Genomic DNA, 15,739 nt, shown 5'->3' on the forward strand with positions numbered 1-15,739 from the left:
GTGCAGGCACACACGCACACATGCAAGCACACACGTGTGCACACACACGTACAAATGCACACATGTGCGCACACACCTGCACATGTGCACACACGCACACAGACACACCTGCACACATGGGCACATGCAAACACATACTGGGAGTCAGTGGGGCCATACTGGGGAGGGATACTGGGGCCATACTGGGGGGTCAGTGGGGCCACACTGGGGGGGGGATACTGGGGCGATAGTGGGGGCCAGCAGGGCCATACTGGGGGTCAGTTGGGCTGTACTGGGGGGGATGCCACAGGCCCACTAGCCTGGGGGGGGGCAGTGGGGCAGGATTTGGGGCACCCCTGTCCCCCCCAGACCCCTGTCCCCCCCATTGCCCCCAAATGTCCCTCAGAGCCCCACCCCCCCGCCTCCCAGTGCCTCCCTTCTCCCCCAACCCCACCTCTCCAGTGTTCCCAGTAAAACCCCCAGTTCCCCAGTAACCCCCCACCCCCCCCGCCGCAGTGCTCCCCCATGGTCCCTCCCGCGCCCCCCCCCCCCCCGCCCCTGGACCCGCCCAGGCCACGCTGCATCGCGCAGGCCACGCCCCTGGCCACGCCTCCCTCTCCATGACTGCCGGGCAGCAACCCCACCCCTCGCCACCGGCCCCGCCCCTAGCGACGACACCTTCCCACAGCGACAGCCCCGCCCCTAGCGACGGCCCCGCCCCCCCAGTCCCCCCGTCGTGTCCCCCCCCCCGTAAGGAAGAGCCGCACGGCGCGGGGCGGGGCACCGTTTATTGACCACGCCCACGGCGGACCCAGGCAGCCGGGGGGGGGGCCGACCCCCTCCCGGGACTCCAAGGCTACGACCCCCCCCCCCCCCAGCACCGGTTCCACAGGGGTGGCTGGGGGGGCCACGGGGCATCCTGGGTGGGGGGTCCTGGGTGCCTTTGGGGGGGCCCTGGGGGGTCCTGTGGCATCCTGGGGGTCCCGGGGGTCCGGCCCCCTCCCCCCAGAAGATGTGCATCAGTGAGACCCCGGGGCTGAGCGCCCCCCCCCCCAGCTCTGGCTCTGCAGGGGGGGGTCTTGGGGGGTCCCCCCCCCCTCAGAAGGTGTGAACCAGAGGGACATTGGGCAGCTCTGGGGCAGGGGGGCCCGTCCCTGTCCCCCCCCCACTACTGCCACCCCCGGGCACACCCCGGGCTGGGGTGGGGGGCTGCCCCCCACCGCTGCTCGCCGGCACTGGGTCACCCCGGACTAGGAGGATTCGGGGGGGGGCCGGGGGGGGGGGAGCTGGGCCAGCGCCTGCAGGCAGAGGCGGGCAGGTCCCCCCCCACTCCCCCGTAGCAGCAGGACGGGGGGCAGCCCCCCGGCTGCCCCCACCACCGCCAGCTGTGGGGACGGGGAGGGGGACGGGCCCCCCCCCGCCACAAGCACCTCGGGGGGCTGCGGCTGGACGTTGGGCACCTCTGCGGCCTGGAGATGGACATTGGTCACCTCCGTGGGCTTGAGTTGGACGTTGGGCATCTCCAAGGTCTTGAGTTGGACGTTGGGCATCTCCACGGTCTTGAGTTGGACGTTGGGCATCTCCAAGGTCTTGAGTTGGACGTTGGGCACCTCCACGGTCTTGAGTTGGACGTTGGGCATCTCCACGGTCTTGAGTTGGACGTTGGGCACCTCCACGGTCTTGAGTTGGACGCTGGGCATCTCCACGGTCTTGAGTTGGACGTTGGGCACCTCCACGGTCTTGAGTTGGATGTTGGGCACCTCCTCCGTGGTCTTGAGATGCATGTTAGGCCCCTCTGTGGTCTTGAGTTGGACGCTGGGCACCTCCAACACTTGGTGACAGGCGCTGGGCACCTCAGTGGCCTGGAGATGGACATTTGTCACCTCCATTGTCTTCAGTTGGATGTTGGGCACCTCCGTGATCTTGAGATGGATGTTGGGCACCTCCATCATTTGGTGATGGACACTGGACACCTCGGTGTCTTGGAGATGGACATTGGTCATCTCCGTGGTCTGGAGATGGACACTGGGCACCTCTGTGACTTGGAGATGGACACTGGGCACCTCAGTGGTTTGGTGACACACAGTGGGCACCTCTGCATCCTGGAGATGGACATTTGTCACCTCCGTGGTTTGGGGATGGATGCTGGGCACCTCGGTGGCTTGCAGCTGGACAGCGGTTACCTCTGCATCCTGGACATGGACGCTGGGCACCTCTGCAGCCTGGAGATGGACACTGGGCACCTCCATGGTTTGGTGATGGACATTGGTCACCTCAGTGGCCTGCAGGTGGACATTGGTCACCTTCGTGGTCTGGAGATGGACACCGGGCACCTCTGTGGCTTCAAGATGGACGTCGGGCACCTCAGTGGTTTCAAGATGGACATCGGGCACCTCAGTGGTGTCAAGATGGACATTGGGCACCTCTGTGGTCTGCAGCTGGATGTTGGCCACCTCCATGGCCTGTAGCTGGATGTCGGGCACCTCTGTGGCTTGGAGATGGATGCTGGGCAACTCTGTAGCCGGGAGATGGATGTCAGGCACCTCTGTGGCCTCGAGATGGACACTGGGGACCTCCGTGGTTTGGAGAGGGACACTGGGGACCTCAGCGGCTTGGAGAGGGACATTGGACACCTCTGTGGCTTGGAGATGGATGTCGGGTACCTTGGTGGTCTGCAGCTGGACGTTGGGTACCTCCGTGGCCTGGAGATGGACATCTGTCACCTCCGTGGCCTGGAGATGGATGCCGGACAGCTCTGAGGGCTGCGGCAGGGCTTGGAGCTGGATGTTGGTGATCTCAGAGGGCTGTGGCAGGGCTTGGAGCTGGACATTTGTCACCTCGGTGGCCTGCAGCTGGATGTTGGTGACATCCAAGGGTTGTGGCAGGGCTTGCAGCTGGATGTTGGTCACCTTGGAGGATTGTGGCAGGGCTTGGAGCTGGACATTTGTCACCTCAGTGGCCTGCAGCTGGATGTTGGTGACCTCAGAGGGTTGTGGCAGGGCTCGGAGCTGGATGTTGGTGACATCCAAGGGTTGTGGCAGGGCTTGCAGCTGGACGTTGGTCACCTCTGCGGCCTGCAGTTGGATGTTGGTGACGTCCGAGGCTTGTGGCAGAGCTTGGAGCTGGATGTTGGTGACGTCTGAGGGTTGTGGCAGAGCACGGAGCTGGATGTTGGCCACCTTGGAGGGCTGTGGCAGGGCTTGCAGCTGGACATTTGTCACCTCACTGGCTTGGAGCTGGATGTTGGTGACATCCAAGGGCTGCGGCAGGGCTTGCAGCTGGACGTTGGTCACCTCGGCAGCTTGGAGCTGGATGTTGGTGACGTCCAAGGGCTGCGGCAGGGCTTGGAGCTGGACGTTGGTCACCTCACTGGCTTGGAGCTGGATGTTGGCCACCTTGGAGGGCTGCGGCAGGGCTTGGAGCTGGACATTCGTCATCTCGGCAGCTTGGAGCTGGATGTTGGCGACATCCAAGGGCTGCGGCAGGGCTTGGAGCTGGACGCTTGTCACCTCCGTGGCTTGGAGCTGGACATTTGTCACCTCGGCGGCTTGGAGCTGGATATTGGTGACCTCCAAGGGTTGCGGCAGGGCTTGGAGCTGGACGTTGGTCACCTCGGCCGCCTGCAGCTGGATGCCAGTGACCTCGGGGGCCTGCGGTCCCCGCGGCGGGAGGACACCACCAACGCCACCTCTCAGGACGATGACGCTGGCCCCCGCCGGGGTCCCCGCCACCGCCTGGAGCTGGACGCTGGGCAGTGCCTGCCCCGTGCCGGGTACCAACAGGATGCTCTGCCCGGCAGTGGGGGATCCCGATGCCCGGGGACCCTTCCCCGCCCGGGACGGGGGACCCTCGGCGGGTAGGAGGGTGAAAGCAGGGGGCTCGGCCGGGGGGCTGGGGAGCAGGAGGAGCTTCCGCGGGGGGGCCGGGGGGCTGGGGATGAGCTGCAGGCCCTGCGGGGTCTGCACCAGCAGGAAGGTCTGGGCTTCGGAAGGGGGCGGAGGGGGGCGGCGGGGGGTCCCGCGGGGGCCGGGAGCGTGGGTGCGGAGGTGACGCTGGAGGTAGGAAGCCATGACGAAGGCCTTGGGACAGAGCGGGCAGCGGTAGGGGCGGGCGGCGGAGTGGGTACGGCGGTGGAGCTGGAGGTTGGAAGAGTGGGTGAAGGTCTTGCCGCACTGGGGGCAGGCGTAGGGCCGCTCGCCGGTGTGGACCCGCTGGTGTTGCCGGAGGTTGGAGGTTTGGGCGAAGGCTTTGCCGCAGACGGGGCAGGCGTGGGGGCCGCTCGCCGGTGTGGAGCTGGCGATGGCGGCGGAGGCAGGAGGTGTTCTTGAAGGCTTTGGGGCAGTCGGGGCAGCGGTAGGGCCGCTCGCCGGTGTGCTGTCGGAGGTGGTACTGGTAGTGGGATGCCCACTTGAAGGTGAGACCGCACTGGGCGCACTCGAAAGCCCGCAGCCCCGTGTGAACCCGCTGGTGGATCTGGAGGAGGGAAGAACGCTTGAAAGCCTTACCGCACTCGCGGCAGGCGTAGGGTCGCTCACCCGTGTGGTCCCGCATGTGGTAACGCAGCCCCGAGGAGCCCTTGAAGGCTTTGCCGCACTCAGTGCATTGGTAAGGGCGCTCCGGGGCAGGCTGGGGCACTGCTGGGGGGTGAGGATCCTCGGGGGGGGGGACGAGGTGGGACAGCAGCGGGGTGGCTGCGTTGGTGGCCCAGCAGCCCGGCCAGTTGGGTGAAGGTCTTGGGGCAGACGGCGCACTTGAAGGGCCGCTCGGCAGCGTGGCCGTGCCGGTGCCGGGCCAGCCCCGAGCTGTTCTTGAAGGTCTTCCCACAGGTGGGGCAGCGGTGGGATGCAGCCGGGGGGGTCACCGCTGTCACCGAGTGGCTGCCTTGGTGACCCAGCAGCTCCTCCTCGCTGGTGAAGCTCAGCGGGCAGGCGGAGCACCTCCAGAGCGTCTCCGGCGCTGCGGCGGGAGCCGGGAGGAGCGGCGGCATGGCAGCGTGGCCGGCGTGGCTCTGGAGGTGTTTCTGCAAGCAGGCGTCGGAGACGAAGGCCTTGGCGCAGGTCGGGCACTCGTGGGGCCGGGTGCCGGTGTGGGTGCGGCGGTGGAGGAGGAGGTTGGAAGAGTGGGTGAAGGTCTTACCACACTGGGAGCAGGCGTAGGGCCGCTCGCCGGTGTGGACCCGCTGGTGTTGCCGGAGGTTGGTGGCTTGGGCGAAGGCTTTGCCGCAGACGGGGCAGGCGTGGGGCCGCTCGCCGGTGTGGGTGTGACGGTGACGGCGGAGGCTGGAAGAGTTCTTGAAGGCCTTGGGGCAAGCGGGGCAGCGGTAGGGCCGCTCGCCGGTGTGTTGTCGGAGGTGGTACTGGTAGTGGGATGCCCACTTGAAGGTGAGACCGCACTGGGCGCACTCGAAAGCCCGCAGCCCCGTGTGAACCCGCTGGTGGGTCTGGAGGAGGGAGGAACGCTTGAAGGCCTTGCCGCACTGGGGGCAGGCGTAGGGTCGCTCGCCCGTGTGGCCCCGCTGGTGGTAGAGGAGGGCGGAGGAGCCCTTGAAGGCCTTGGGGCACTCGGGGCACTTGTAGGGCCGTTCGCCCGTGTGGCTGCGTTGGTGGTGGGCCAGGCGGGATGACCACCTGAAGGCCTTCCCGCATTCCCGGCAGGCGTAGGGCTGGTCGGCCGTGCCCGGACCACCGGTCCGGGACCCGGTTGGCCCCGCTGGTGGTGTCGCTCCTGCCATGCTGTACAGCCCTGGGGGGGGACATAAGGGGAAGCTGGGCAGGGGGCGACAGCCACCCCCCCCCCCGCCATCAGAGGGACCCGGCCCAGACACGTGGAGCTGCTGAGAGCAGGGGGAGGGGGCGTGGCCTCCACGAGGAGGCGTGGCCTCACCGGCTAGGGAGGAGTCGGCCCCGGCGCGTTGGCAGCGCCGCGGGGGCGTGGCCTGGCCTGCGGAGGGCGGGGCCACCCCGCGGAAGGCCCGCCCCCACCAGCCACTCTACTCCTTCACGCCCCGCCCCCGCCGGGGCCGTGATCCCCTCCGGGCCTCGCCCCCGCCGGCCAACTTTCCCCTTCCAGGCCACGCCCCCACCGTACCTGAAAGCCTTTCAGGCCCCGCCCCCGCCGCCCCTCCAGACCACGCCCCCTCCGCCGGCCCTCAAGCCCCCCAGGCCCCGCCCCCCTTTCCCCCTCAGGCCCCGCCCCTGCCGGGCCCTGATCCCTTCCAGGCCCCGCCCCCGCCCCGCCTCCAGGCCCCGCCCTCGCCGCCCGCCCCGCGCAGGCGCCGCCGCCGCCACCGCCCCGGCCCCGCCGCCGTCGCCGCCGCCCCCCGCTGCCCGCTCACCTGCCGGGAAGGGGCGGGGGAAGGCGCCGCCGCGGCGGGGCAGGGCAGGGCAAGGCAGGGCAGGGCCCGCTCCGGCCGCCCGCCGCCGCACGCCCGCCCGCCCCCGCCGCCGCCGCCGCCGCGCACCCGACTGGGCCGCGCCGCGCGCGGAGCCACGCCCCCCCCCGGCGCGCCGCGCGCACTCGGTGGCCGGGCCGGGCCCGCGCGGGGAGCTCCTGGGAAATGGAGTCCGCGCCGCCGCCATCTTGGAGCGGGGACGGAGGGAGGTGAGGGGCGACCCCCGTGTCCCCGCCATAACGGGGCCGGGGAACCGGCGGGTCACCGCGATAACGGGATCGGGTGCCCGGCGGGCCGCGTGTCGGTCCCCCCGTGAACCCCCCAGGGGACTCAGGGGATGGGGGGGGGGAAGTCCGCGGGGGGGAGTTGGAAGGATTGGGGGCCTCGGGCTGTTCGGGGGGGGCGTGGGATCGGGGGGAGGGGGCAGGAGGTTGGGGGGGGTGATGAGGATTTGGGGGGCTCGGAGGGGTTGGGGGAGCTGGGGGGGGCAGGAGGTTGGGGGGCTGATGGGGACTTGGGGGGCTCGGAGGGGTTGGGGGGCTGATGGGGACTTGGGGGGCTCGGAGGGGTTGGGGGCTCAGAAGGGTTGTAGGAACTGGGGGGCAGGAGGTTGGGGGGTGATGGGGATTTGGGGGGCTCGGAGGGGTTGGGGGAACTGGGGGGGCAAGAGGTGGGGGGGGCTGATGGGGATTTGGGGGGCTTGGAGGGGTTGGGGGACTGATGGGGATTTGGGGGCCTCAGAGGGGTTGTGGGAACTGGGGGGCAGGAGGCTGGGGGACTGATGGGGATTTGGGGGGCTTGGAGGGGTTGGGGGAACTGGGGGGTGCAGGAGGCTGGGGGACTGATGTGGATTTGGGGGGCTCGGAGGGGTTGGGGGAACTGGGGGGGCAAGAGGTGGGGGGGCTGATGGGGATTTGGGGTGCTCGGAGGGGTTGGGGGACTGATGGGGATTTGGGGGGCTCATGGGTTGGGGGAACTGGGGGGGGCAGGAGGTTGGGGGGCTGATGGGGATTTGGGGTGCTCGGAGGGGTTGGGGGCTCGGAAGGGTTGTAGGAACTGGGGGGCTGGAGGTTGGGGGGGTGATGGGGATTTGGGGGGCTCAGAGGGGTTGGGGGCTCGGAAGGGTTGTAGGAACTGGGGGGCAGGAGGTTGGGGGGGTGATGGGGATTTGGGGGGCTCAGAGGGGTTGGGGGAACTGGGGGGGGCAGGAGGCTGGGAGACTGATGGGGATCTGAGGGGCTCAGAGGGGTTGGGGAACTGGGGGGCAGGAGGTTGGGGGCTGATGGGGATTTGGGGGCCTCAGAGGGGTTGGGGAACTGGGGGGGAAGGAGGTTGGGGGGGTGATGGGGATCTGGGGGGGTCAGAGGGGCTGGGGGAGCTGGGGGTGTTGGGGGGCTTGGGGAGGGTTGGGAGGAGCCGGGAGAAAGGGGTTGGATGAATTTGGGGGCCTCAGAGGGGGTTGGAGCAACTGGTGCACTATGAAGGGGGTTGTGGGGAATTGGGGGGCTGGAAGTGTTTGGGGGGTGTTGGGGTGTCCCCCAGGACACCCCCAGGACCTCCTGGAGGACCCGGTGCCCCTGGGATATGGGGTGGGGAGGGGAACAGGCAGGATCCCAGGACCCCTGTCACCCCATCTCCCTTGTCCCCTGGCCCCCCCCCGCAGCGATGTCCCCTCTCCTGCAGGCCACCCCCTCCCTGGGCCGTGACACCGAGGACACAGTGATGGGCGCAGGACAGGAGCCCCCCCACAAGGAGCCCCTGGAGGGGGACAGCTGCCACCCTGGTGAGGATGGCTGGGGGGTCCCTGCGATCCCCCCCCAACCTGGGGACTGCCCCCCCCACGTCCCTTGGGAGAGGCTTGTGACTTGGGCAGGGTTGCCATAAGAAAGGGGGTGAGGGTCCCCTTATTGCTTCCCCGTTTTACCCCCCCTTGTTGCCCCCTGCTTACGCCCGCCCCCCCATCCTCCCCTTTTACCCCCCCGTTGTTGCCCCCACTTGCTCACAGCCCCCAGGACTGGGACCGAGGACGTTGCCACCCTGGAGCCACCAACGTGTCATGACCCCTCTGGGTGCAGGTGGGTGACGGGGGTGGGGGCTGCTTGAGGGGGGGGGTGGCATGTCTCTGGGGACCTGGTGACCCATGTGTCCCTGTGCCTAGAGTGCCACATATTCCCCTGGGGGGCTGGAGCTGGGCATGGGACAGGGGACCCTCCTGTGGGTGCTGGCCTGGGCCACCAGTACAGTGGGGCTGCCCCACATGTCCCCCTTTGCTCCTGCACCCCCTCCCTGCCCCACATCTCCTCCTGTGCTCCCCCTTCTTGCCCCACATCTCCTGTTGCTGCATGGCCACGTGCACCTTTTCTGTCCTTATATTATCCATCTTTATATAGTCCTTCTATCATCTGCCCTTATATTGTCCATCCTTATATTGTCCATCTTTATGCCCCCCCTGGCTTTGGTAGCAGCAAGTATCCCCCGCTATGCCCTATAGATTCCTGAAAAGCTCCCCAGCACTGCCCTATAGCCTGTGTGTGTCCCCAGCTGTGCCCTGCAGATCCCTGAAAAGCCCCTCCCTGCCCCAGCAGCCTGGATCTCCTCCTGCTTCTTCCCAGCAGCCAGAATGTCATCCCAGCAGAGGAGGAACCCAGGTAGACAGCAAGGTCCTTCACCTGGCCAGACCTTGGGATCAGAACATGCTTCCGCCCACCTTCCCTACACGCGTGGAGCATGCCAAGTGTCCCTGTCCTCCAGCCATCTCCATCTGCACCTTTGGGGACCTCATGTAGGATGCAAAACACCCACCCCACCTGTGATGCTGGAGGTGATGCTGGAGGTGCTCCAACACAAGTCTCCCTGCCCATGTACGTGTGGCGTCGGCTGCACCAGCTGATTCAGTGGGCCATCTGAAATGCTTGCTCTTACCCTTGCTCTTCCATGAGTCCCTGTGCCACCTTCCCTGGAGCAGGAGGCTTCTCTGAGCAACAGAGGCATCCGACAAGCCCTTTGCCTTCCCCACGAGGCGTCCCCTGCCTCCAACAGTGGCTACTGCTCTCGGTGCAACGTTTGCAACAGGATGCTCACCTAAAATCAGCACCCCATGCGGAGGGGCAGTGCAGGAAGTGGTTTGAAACCCAAGCAAAGTGGGTACAGCAAGTTACGGCTTCATTTCTTCATACCTTGGTGGCCATTTCTAACTTATTCAACCTTATTTTATTTTATTTAAACAACTGGAGGAAAAAAATAATTGGCAAAAGGAGCTTGCTTTGCCTTCTACCCTCCATACGAAGGTCTCTCCAGACAGTTGCCCTGAGGCAAGCATTTCTGGGGGTGGTGGATACCAAGCAGCCACACCAATCTCCATTGGCTGGCTGCAGGCTCCAGCTCACCTTCAACAAAGCCCGAAACTGAATTCGTAGCTTAGTCAGAACTTTGTTGTGGTGAACTCAAGGTTTGTTCCTGAGGTTGAATCCTAAAAGCAACGCCAAATCGATGCTTGCTGCAGCTGTTTTTGACCGATGAGATGGTTGAAGTCCTCAGGTCAACCACGGAGACCCCATCCCAGACCTGGGTGAGCTGAAGGGGAGGCAAGAGTCATGACAAAGACGGCAGCTTAAGCCAAGCAAGAAAGGAGAATAAGAGCTAGGCAGGAGGACATGGTGTCTGGTGTCCTCTGCTCGGCAATTAATAACTGGGAGATCCTTGGCTGACCTGCTGCCAGTTGTGGTCCCACGGGCATGTCTGCAGCCTCCCCACCCACATTTGCCTGTGGGGATAGAGAAAAGGACCTCTTGCAGATGGCTTCAGCAGCTTTGGGCCGAATTCCTGCTTCAGATCTGAATGAGATAGTAGCTGAAAGTGGAAGAAGCTGCTCTCCTTCCCTGCCAAGAGCACTTGCTGCCTGTCCCAAGCTTCTGAGATGCTCCTGAAGGGTTGCCATGCTGGTGCCCACACCTGATCCACTGGTCTCAGCCCCTTTGGTGGGGCCATACCGGAGTCTGCTCCCCATCAAGGCGATGGGCCATTTGATGCTTATCCATTTTCTTGTCTGTTGGCTATGGAGTCTGCATTGTGTGTGAGCAGACACACTTGCTGGGGCGAAGCTAAGACACTACAACCAAGCCCTGCAACTCGCCCAGCCCTCCCCATCCCCCTTCTGATGTCCTCTTGCACAGTGGACCCATGCGATGTCTCCCACAGCAGCTGCGGCCAGAGGATGCTTGCTGGTCACCAAGGATCAAGCTGAAAGTAGAAGATTCAGTTCCCCTTCATCCACTGGACTCCACGTGATGCAAGAGCCACTGGGGAGCTGGGGGATGGAGTGTGGAAAGCGTCCTCTCCCAGCTGCCTTCATCAGGTCTTCAGCATATTTCTTCTCCAGCTGGTGATGGTGGACCTGATCTCAGCCCCTGCCAAGCCTACCTCTTCCTGCACCCCTGCCAGGCTGGGAGCAGCTTCTCCAAAAGTCCTTTGCTGTCTGCTGGGCACCCTATGGGCGACAGACTATCCATCCATGCTGGTCTTGGGGCTGCAGAGATCCTCCTCATCCTAGCAGGGCTGTGCGGTGAGTGCTCTCGCATTTCCCCCCGCATCCCCTCCTCCCCGGTGCTGGTTGAACGCCACATTTTGGGATGTGGCATGCCAGAGTGCTGCTGCTCCTCTTCGTTTCTGGGCGGTTTGATTGTGGTTGCTGCAAATTTGTAAGGTGCACACTTAGAGCAACACCTGTGGTTTCATGGTTTCTTAAATTGCATGCTTAGAGCAACACCAGTGGTTTCATGGCTTCATAAGGTGCGCGTGTAGAGCAACGGGTGCTTCTGCAAGTACGGTAGACACAGACCTGCCAAGCCCAGCTGCAATGGGCAGCTCTCCTCCAGCTGATGGCTGCAAGAGACTTGAGGCTCCCTCAAAAGTGCCAGTATCTTCTAGAAGGTACATGCCATGAAGAGAGGAGAAATTTTTATGGTGGTAGAGTTGCACAGCACATTAGGAATAAGCAGTGAAAAGTGGGAAAGGTGTAGAAACCAAGTGCACTGAGTGTGTTGCTGCCATTTCAGTAGCACTGACGATGGGCTATGGAGCTTGAATGGCCAAAAAATGAGGAGGAATGGGATTTACGTGCCCTGTGATGTGGAAGGCCATATCACAGTGTTGATGTGCTTGGGTCAGGCTGCTCTGAAGAAGCAGGATGCGTGCTTGCAGAAAGTAAGGGAGCCCTTTGCTCAGCTCCATTCCCTGCCCTGGGGTCAAGGCTGTTCATCCAGCAAAGCCAGGTTAGAGCTGTCGGTGCAGAGTCCCTGGCACCTTGTGCTCCGGCTGCACAGTCTTGCTCAAAATCACTCCCACAAAAAGCCTGCGACTCAGTTACCTGTGCTGGTGTTGTGCTTAGGGAGTTCATCCTGCAACCTGTGCAGAGTCAAGCACTTAAAAAGCAATTAGCAAAACATCTTAATGTATTTTGGCCTTCATGGTTTTGAGGGACACTATTCTCAGCTGGAAAAGCCTGGAGGTTACTCAAGGGCCAGCTGCCATGTGTCCCCCTGAAAATAATTATAATAAAATTATAATTGTTCATGTCTTTCTCTCTCTCTTGCTGGTTCTCCCCCATTCCTTTAGGCCAACAAGTGTCAATATGTTTTCCCAGCTGCTCTCTAGCCTCTTGCATGATTTCCCATTAACATCTCCTTCCCTTTGCTTTCCATTGCCACCAGCGTCAGGTCCTGCCAACGTAAGGCTGGTGAATGGCCCCGACTCCTGCACGGGCCGGCTGGAGGTGTTTTACAATGGTACCTGGGGGACGGTGTGCGATGACCACTGGGACCTCAACGGCGCCCGCGTGGTCTGCCGGCAGCTGGGCTGCGGGATGGCGCTGTCGGCCGTTGGTGGGGCTCGCTACGGGCGAGGAGCAGACCCCATCTGGCTGGACAACGTACGGTGCACTGGGACGGAGGCTGCCCTTTCCAAGTGCCAGGCACGGCCCTGGGGAGCCCACAACTGCGGGCACGCGGAAGACGCCAGCGTTGTGTGCTCAGGTGAGGAGCACGCACCCACCATGGCTTGCATCAGCTGCTGTGGACAACCAAAGGGTTAAACAGCAGGCAGGACGACTGTTGTGCCTCTTGCTATTGATTGGTTGCCCCTTCTTTTTGACTGGTAGCCACTCCTTGTTGAGTGGTTGCCCCTTCTTTTTGACTGGTAGTCAGTCCTTGTTGAGTGCTTTCCCCTTGCTGTTGAGTGCTTTCCCCTTGCTGTTGACTGGTGGCCAATTCTCGTTGACTGGTCTTCCCTTCTTGTTGGCTGGTTGCCCCTTGTTGTTGACTGGGTGTCCTCTGATTGTACACTGAGTGTAGGCACCCAGCTCACAGATAGACATGTAATTATGGCCACTGGCAGGTAGGACCCTTAATTTTGAGCTGGATCTGGCCCCTACAGGTAGGCAGAATTACTCTGTCCCTACCTAATTTTGTGAAGAATTAGCCTCTTCGCACCATTGCTCCAGGCAATTTCCAAATGCTGGTCTCGCCTTCCAAAGCTCTCCACATCTTCTGGCATTGAGGCTGCAGAGCCCTGGCCATTTCTCAGCCCAACTGCCTCTTGGCTTCACGGGGATGAACCCCTTCATGGGCACAGCCTGTCGGATGCCATCTGGGCTTTCTGGGCAGGAGACCCTGCTCCTAAGCATTACCGGCGATGGCATGCCCAGCAAAGTCTCTGACTGTTTGCTCCCTGGGGGTGTTTGCAGGGGCACCTGTTCCAGGTTCAACCCGTACCAGGCTGGTGAACGGCTCAAGTTACTGCTCCGGCAGAGTTGAAGTCTTCCACAATGGTGAATGGGGTACCGTGTGTGACGACAACTGGAGCCTGGTGGACGCCAAAGTGGTGTGCAGGGAGGTGGGCTGTGGCCAAGAACTGTCAGCTCCGACTGGGGCTGCCTTCGGGCAAGGGTCGGGGCCCATCTGGCTGGACGAAGTGACCTGTGCTGGGATGGAGGCTGCCCTTTCTCTGTGCCAGGCCAGGTCCTGGGGAAGCCATAACTGCAACCACGGAGAGGATGCTGGCGTTGAATGCACAGGTATCTCTTCACTGCTGCTCCATCAGGGCTGGCACCCAGGCTATCATAGTTTTTTTTTGGTTTTGGTTTTTTGGGGTTTTTTTTTTGATGGAGGGGTGGAGAAAAGAGCAGAAGACCTTGGAAATGGTCCTGGATGTAGATGTCCCTATTGCAGCCCTGCCAACAGAAGCAGGAAGAATCCCCTGATGGGTGGGTGTGTGCTGGGGAAAGGAAGAGGGAGCTTCAGAGGGGACGTCCATCCAGATGTCACCTGCCAGGGAGGTTGATGAGTTTGGAGAGGTGGTGAGCACCTGAGGGGAGCCTGCTCTTCTCATTTTGGGTGGGCAACCTCCTCACCCTCCAGCTGTGAGGTTCTGGGATGATTGAAGGACTGGTCAGCTCCAGCCCTGTCACCTCCTGGGACATCCAGATGTTTTTGGCACTTGTCTCTTTTCAGAACCGACTCAGGTCCGGCTGGTGAATGGCTCCAGCCGCTGCTCAGGGCGAGTTGAGGTCCACCACAACCAGCAGTGGGGGACAGTGTGCGACGACAACTGGGACCTGAACGATGCTGAGGTGGTGTGCCGGCAGCTGGGCTGCGGGCTGGCCATGTCAGCCCCTGGCAGGGCTCTGTTTGGGCAAGGACACAGTCCCATCTGGCTGGATGAGGTGAACTGCACTGGGATGGAAGGTGCCATCACTGAATGCAGCTTCAGGCCCTGGGGAGCCCATAACTGCAACCACAGTGAAGATGCAGGTGTCATATGCTCAGGTAAGCCTGGTCTAGGTCATGGCTTCAGGGAGAAGTTTTTCTGTAGGTACACTTGCATCTAATTTCAGTTTGCTTCCCTCTGTGCACATTGTTTTCCTTCGGGTATAACGCCATTGCAAGCAACAGTCAAAAATACTCAGGAGGTGAGATAGCTCTGCTTCTGTAGGCATCATATCAATAGACTATCTGGATGCATTCCTGCCCGTTTGTGGTAGTCCTCTGACACCTTAAAATGTCAGTTCTCAAGTGGCTTGCCACATCCATCCTGCACACCTGCTCTGGATGTTGAAGTGCATGCGGTCGGAGGAGGCATTTGGGCATCAATGTTTGCCATGTGTGGCTGGAGGCTTCTCCATCTTTATGTCTCAAGCTTCTGGATCTCTAGAGGTAGTCCAAGATGGAAAGACATCCCCCCCATTCCTCCAGCTTGCAGTGGGATGCCAGCCCTGTCTTCCCAGAAGACAAAACTGGGTGAGTTCAGGGAATATTTGCAAGGAGCTGCAGTAGAGCAGAGCAAACAGAGAAGCACCATGGAAGGACTTTCCTCCTTGACAGAGCCAAGCCAATCCAGCCTTCATTTGACTAGAGTAAATAAACACAGGTTTTTAAAGCGTTTCCTCTTTAGATGTGTTCTCCAAGGGAGATGTAGTCACTCTAGGAGACCTCTGAAGCACATTCATGGTTTGGACATGGATGTCCAAGAGTCTTCTTGGCATTGCCCAAGGGAAACGCTCTCTGCGAGGCATCCCACGGTGTTTTTATCTTCTCCTAAATACAACCAGGTCTTTCTGTTGCTTCCATCTGAAGACGCTGATGTGGATGGGGGAAGCACGATTACGCACTCCTACTTTGTATGATTGCATGTCGTCACCAACACCAGCAGGGTGTCTACTTCAGAGGGCTGAGGTGTACCATGCCCCCGTTTATTCATTTGTCTCATTCCCCCTTTTAGACCCCACGGAGCTACGGCTGGTGAACGGCCCGAATCGCTGCACTGGGCGCCTCGAGGTGCTTCATGACCAGCAGTGGGGGTCCGTGTGTGACAACGACTGGGACATGGAGGATGCCAAAGTGGTGTGCCGGCAGCTGGGCTGCGGTGCTCCAATCTCTGCTCCAGGCTGGGCTAGGTTTGGCAGGGGCTATGACCCCATCTGGTTGGAGACGGTCAGCTGCGAGGGGACGGAGGCTGCCCTTACCGAGTGCAGAACCCAGGTGTGGGGCACCCACAGCTGCCACCACGGGGAAGACGCCAGCGTGGTGTGCTCAGGTGACCCCCCCAACCGCATTCCTGCCGCGCGTCTGTAGGAAGAGCTGTGCCACCACCGAGCCATACCTCCCTTTCCTCCAGAGGGCAAGGGAATGATAATTCCCTTGATACTAGTGATAATCATGATAATAATGGTAATAAGGGCAAGGGATGCAAGGGGGATCCCATCACTGCTGCTTTTCCCATGTTCCCTGGCTCATTTTCAGCCCAAGTGGACAAACACTGAACATCTCCATGGTGTGAATGACCATGCTGGGTCCCACGGGAATCCCTGTTTCATGA

General features: G+C 62.2%; 2 protein-coding genes across 2 annotated transcripts in view; one reads left to right on the forward strand and one right to left on the reverse strand.

Moving 5' to 3' along the window:
* Positions 1 to 804: 804 nt before the first annotated feature.
* LOC128135777 (zinc finger protein 628-like) lies at positions 805 to 5,731 on the reverse strand. Its single transcript, XM_052774840.1, is given in 4 exon segments — positions 805 to 1,529; positions 1,740 to 4,253; positions 4,255 to 4,630; positions 4,632 to 5,731. Coding segments are annotated over 4 exon segments (4,269 nt in total). The 5' UTR covers positions 5,711 to 5,731; the 3' UTR covers positions 805 to 1,229.
* Positions 5,732 to 6,464: 733 nt separating this feature from the next.
* LOC128135765 (deleted in malignant brain tumors 1 protein-like) overlaps positions 6,465 to 15,739 on the forward strand; it is a 47,618-nt gene continuing 38,343 nt past the window's right edge. Inside the window, exons 1-8 of the mRNA XM_052774827.1 lie at positions 6,465 to 6,579; positions 8,054 to 8,153; positions 8,376 to 8,445; positions 8,986 to 10,931; positions 12,079 to 12,399; positions 13,110 to 13,439; positions 13,876 to 14,190; positions 15,143 to 15,457. Coding sequence (XP_052630787.1) covers positions 10,859 to 10,931; positions 12,079 to 12,399; positions 13,110 to 13,439; positions 13,876 to 14,190; positions 15,143 to 15,457 — 1,354 coding nt within the window. The 5' untranslated portion in view covers positions 6,465 to 6,579; positions 8,054 to 8,153; positions 8,376 to 8,445; positions 8,986 to 10,858. The remainder of the gene's footprint in view (positions 6,580 to 8,053; positions 8,154 to 8,375; positions 8,446 to 8,985; positions 10,932 to 12,078; positions 12,400 to 13,109; positions 13,440 to 13,875; positions 14,191 to 15,142; positions 15,458 to 15,739) is intronic.

Source organism: Harpia harpyja, chromosome 24 (genome assembly GCF_026419915.1).
Source record: "Harpia harpyja isolate bHarHar1 chromosome 24, bHarHar1 primary haplotype, whole genome shotgun sequence".
Lineage (NCBI taxonomy): Eukaryota > Metazoa > Chordata > Aves > Accipitriformes > Accipitridae > Harpia > Harpia harpyja.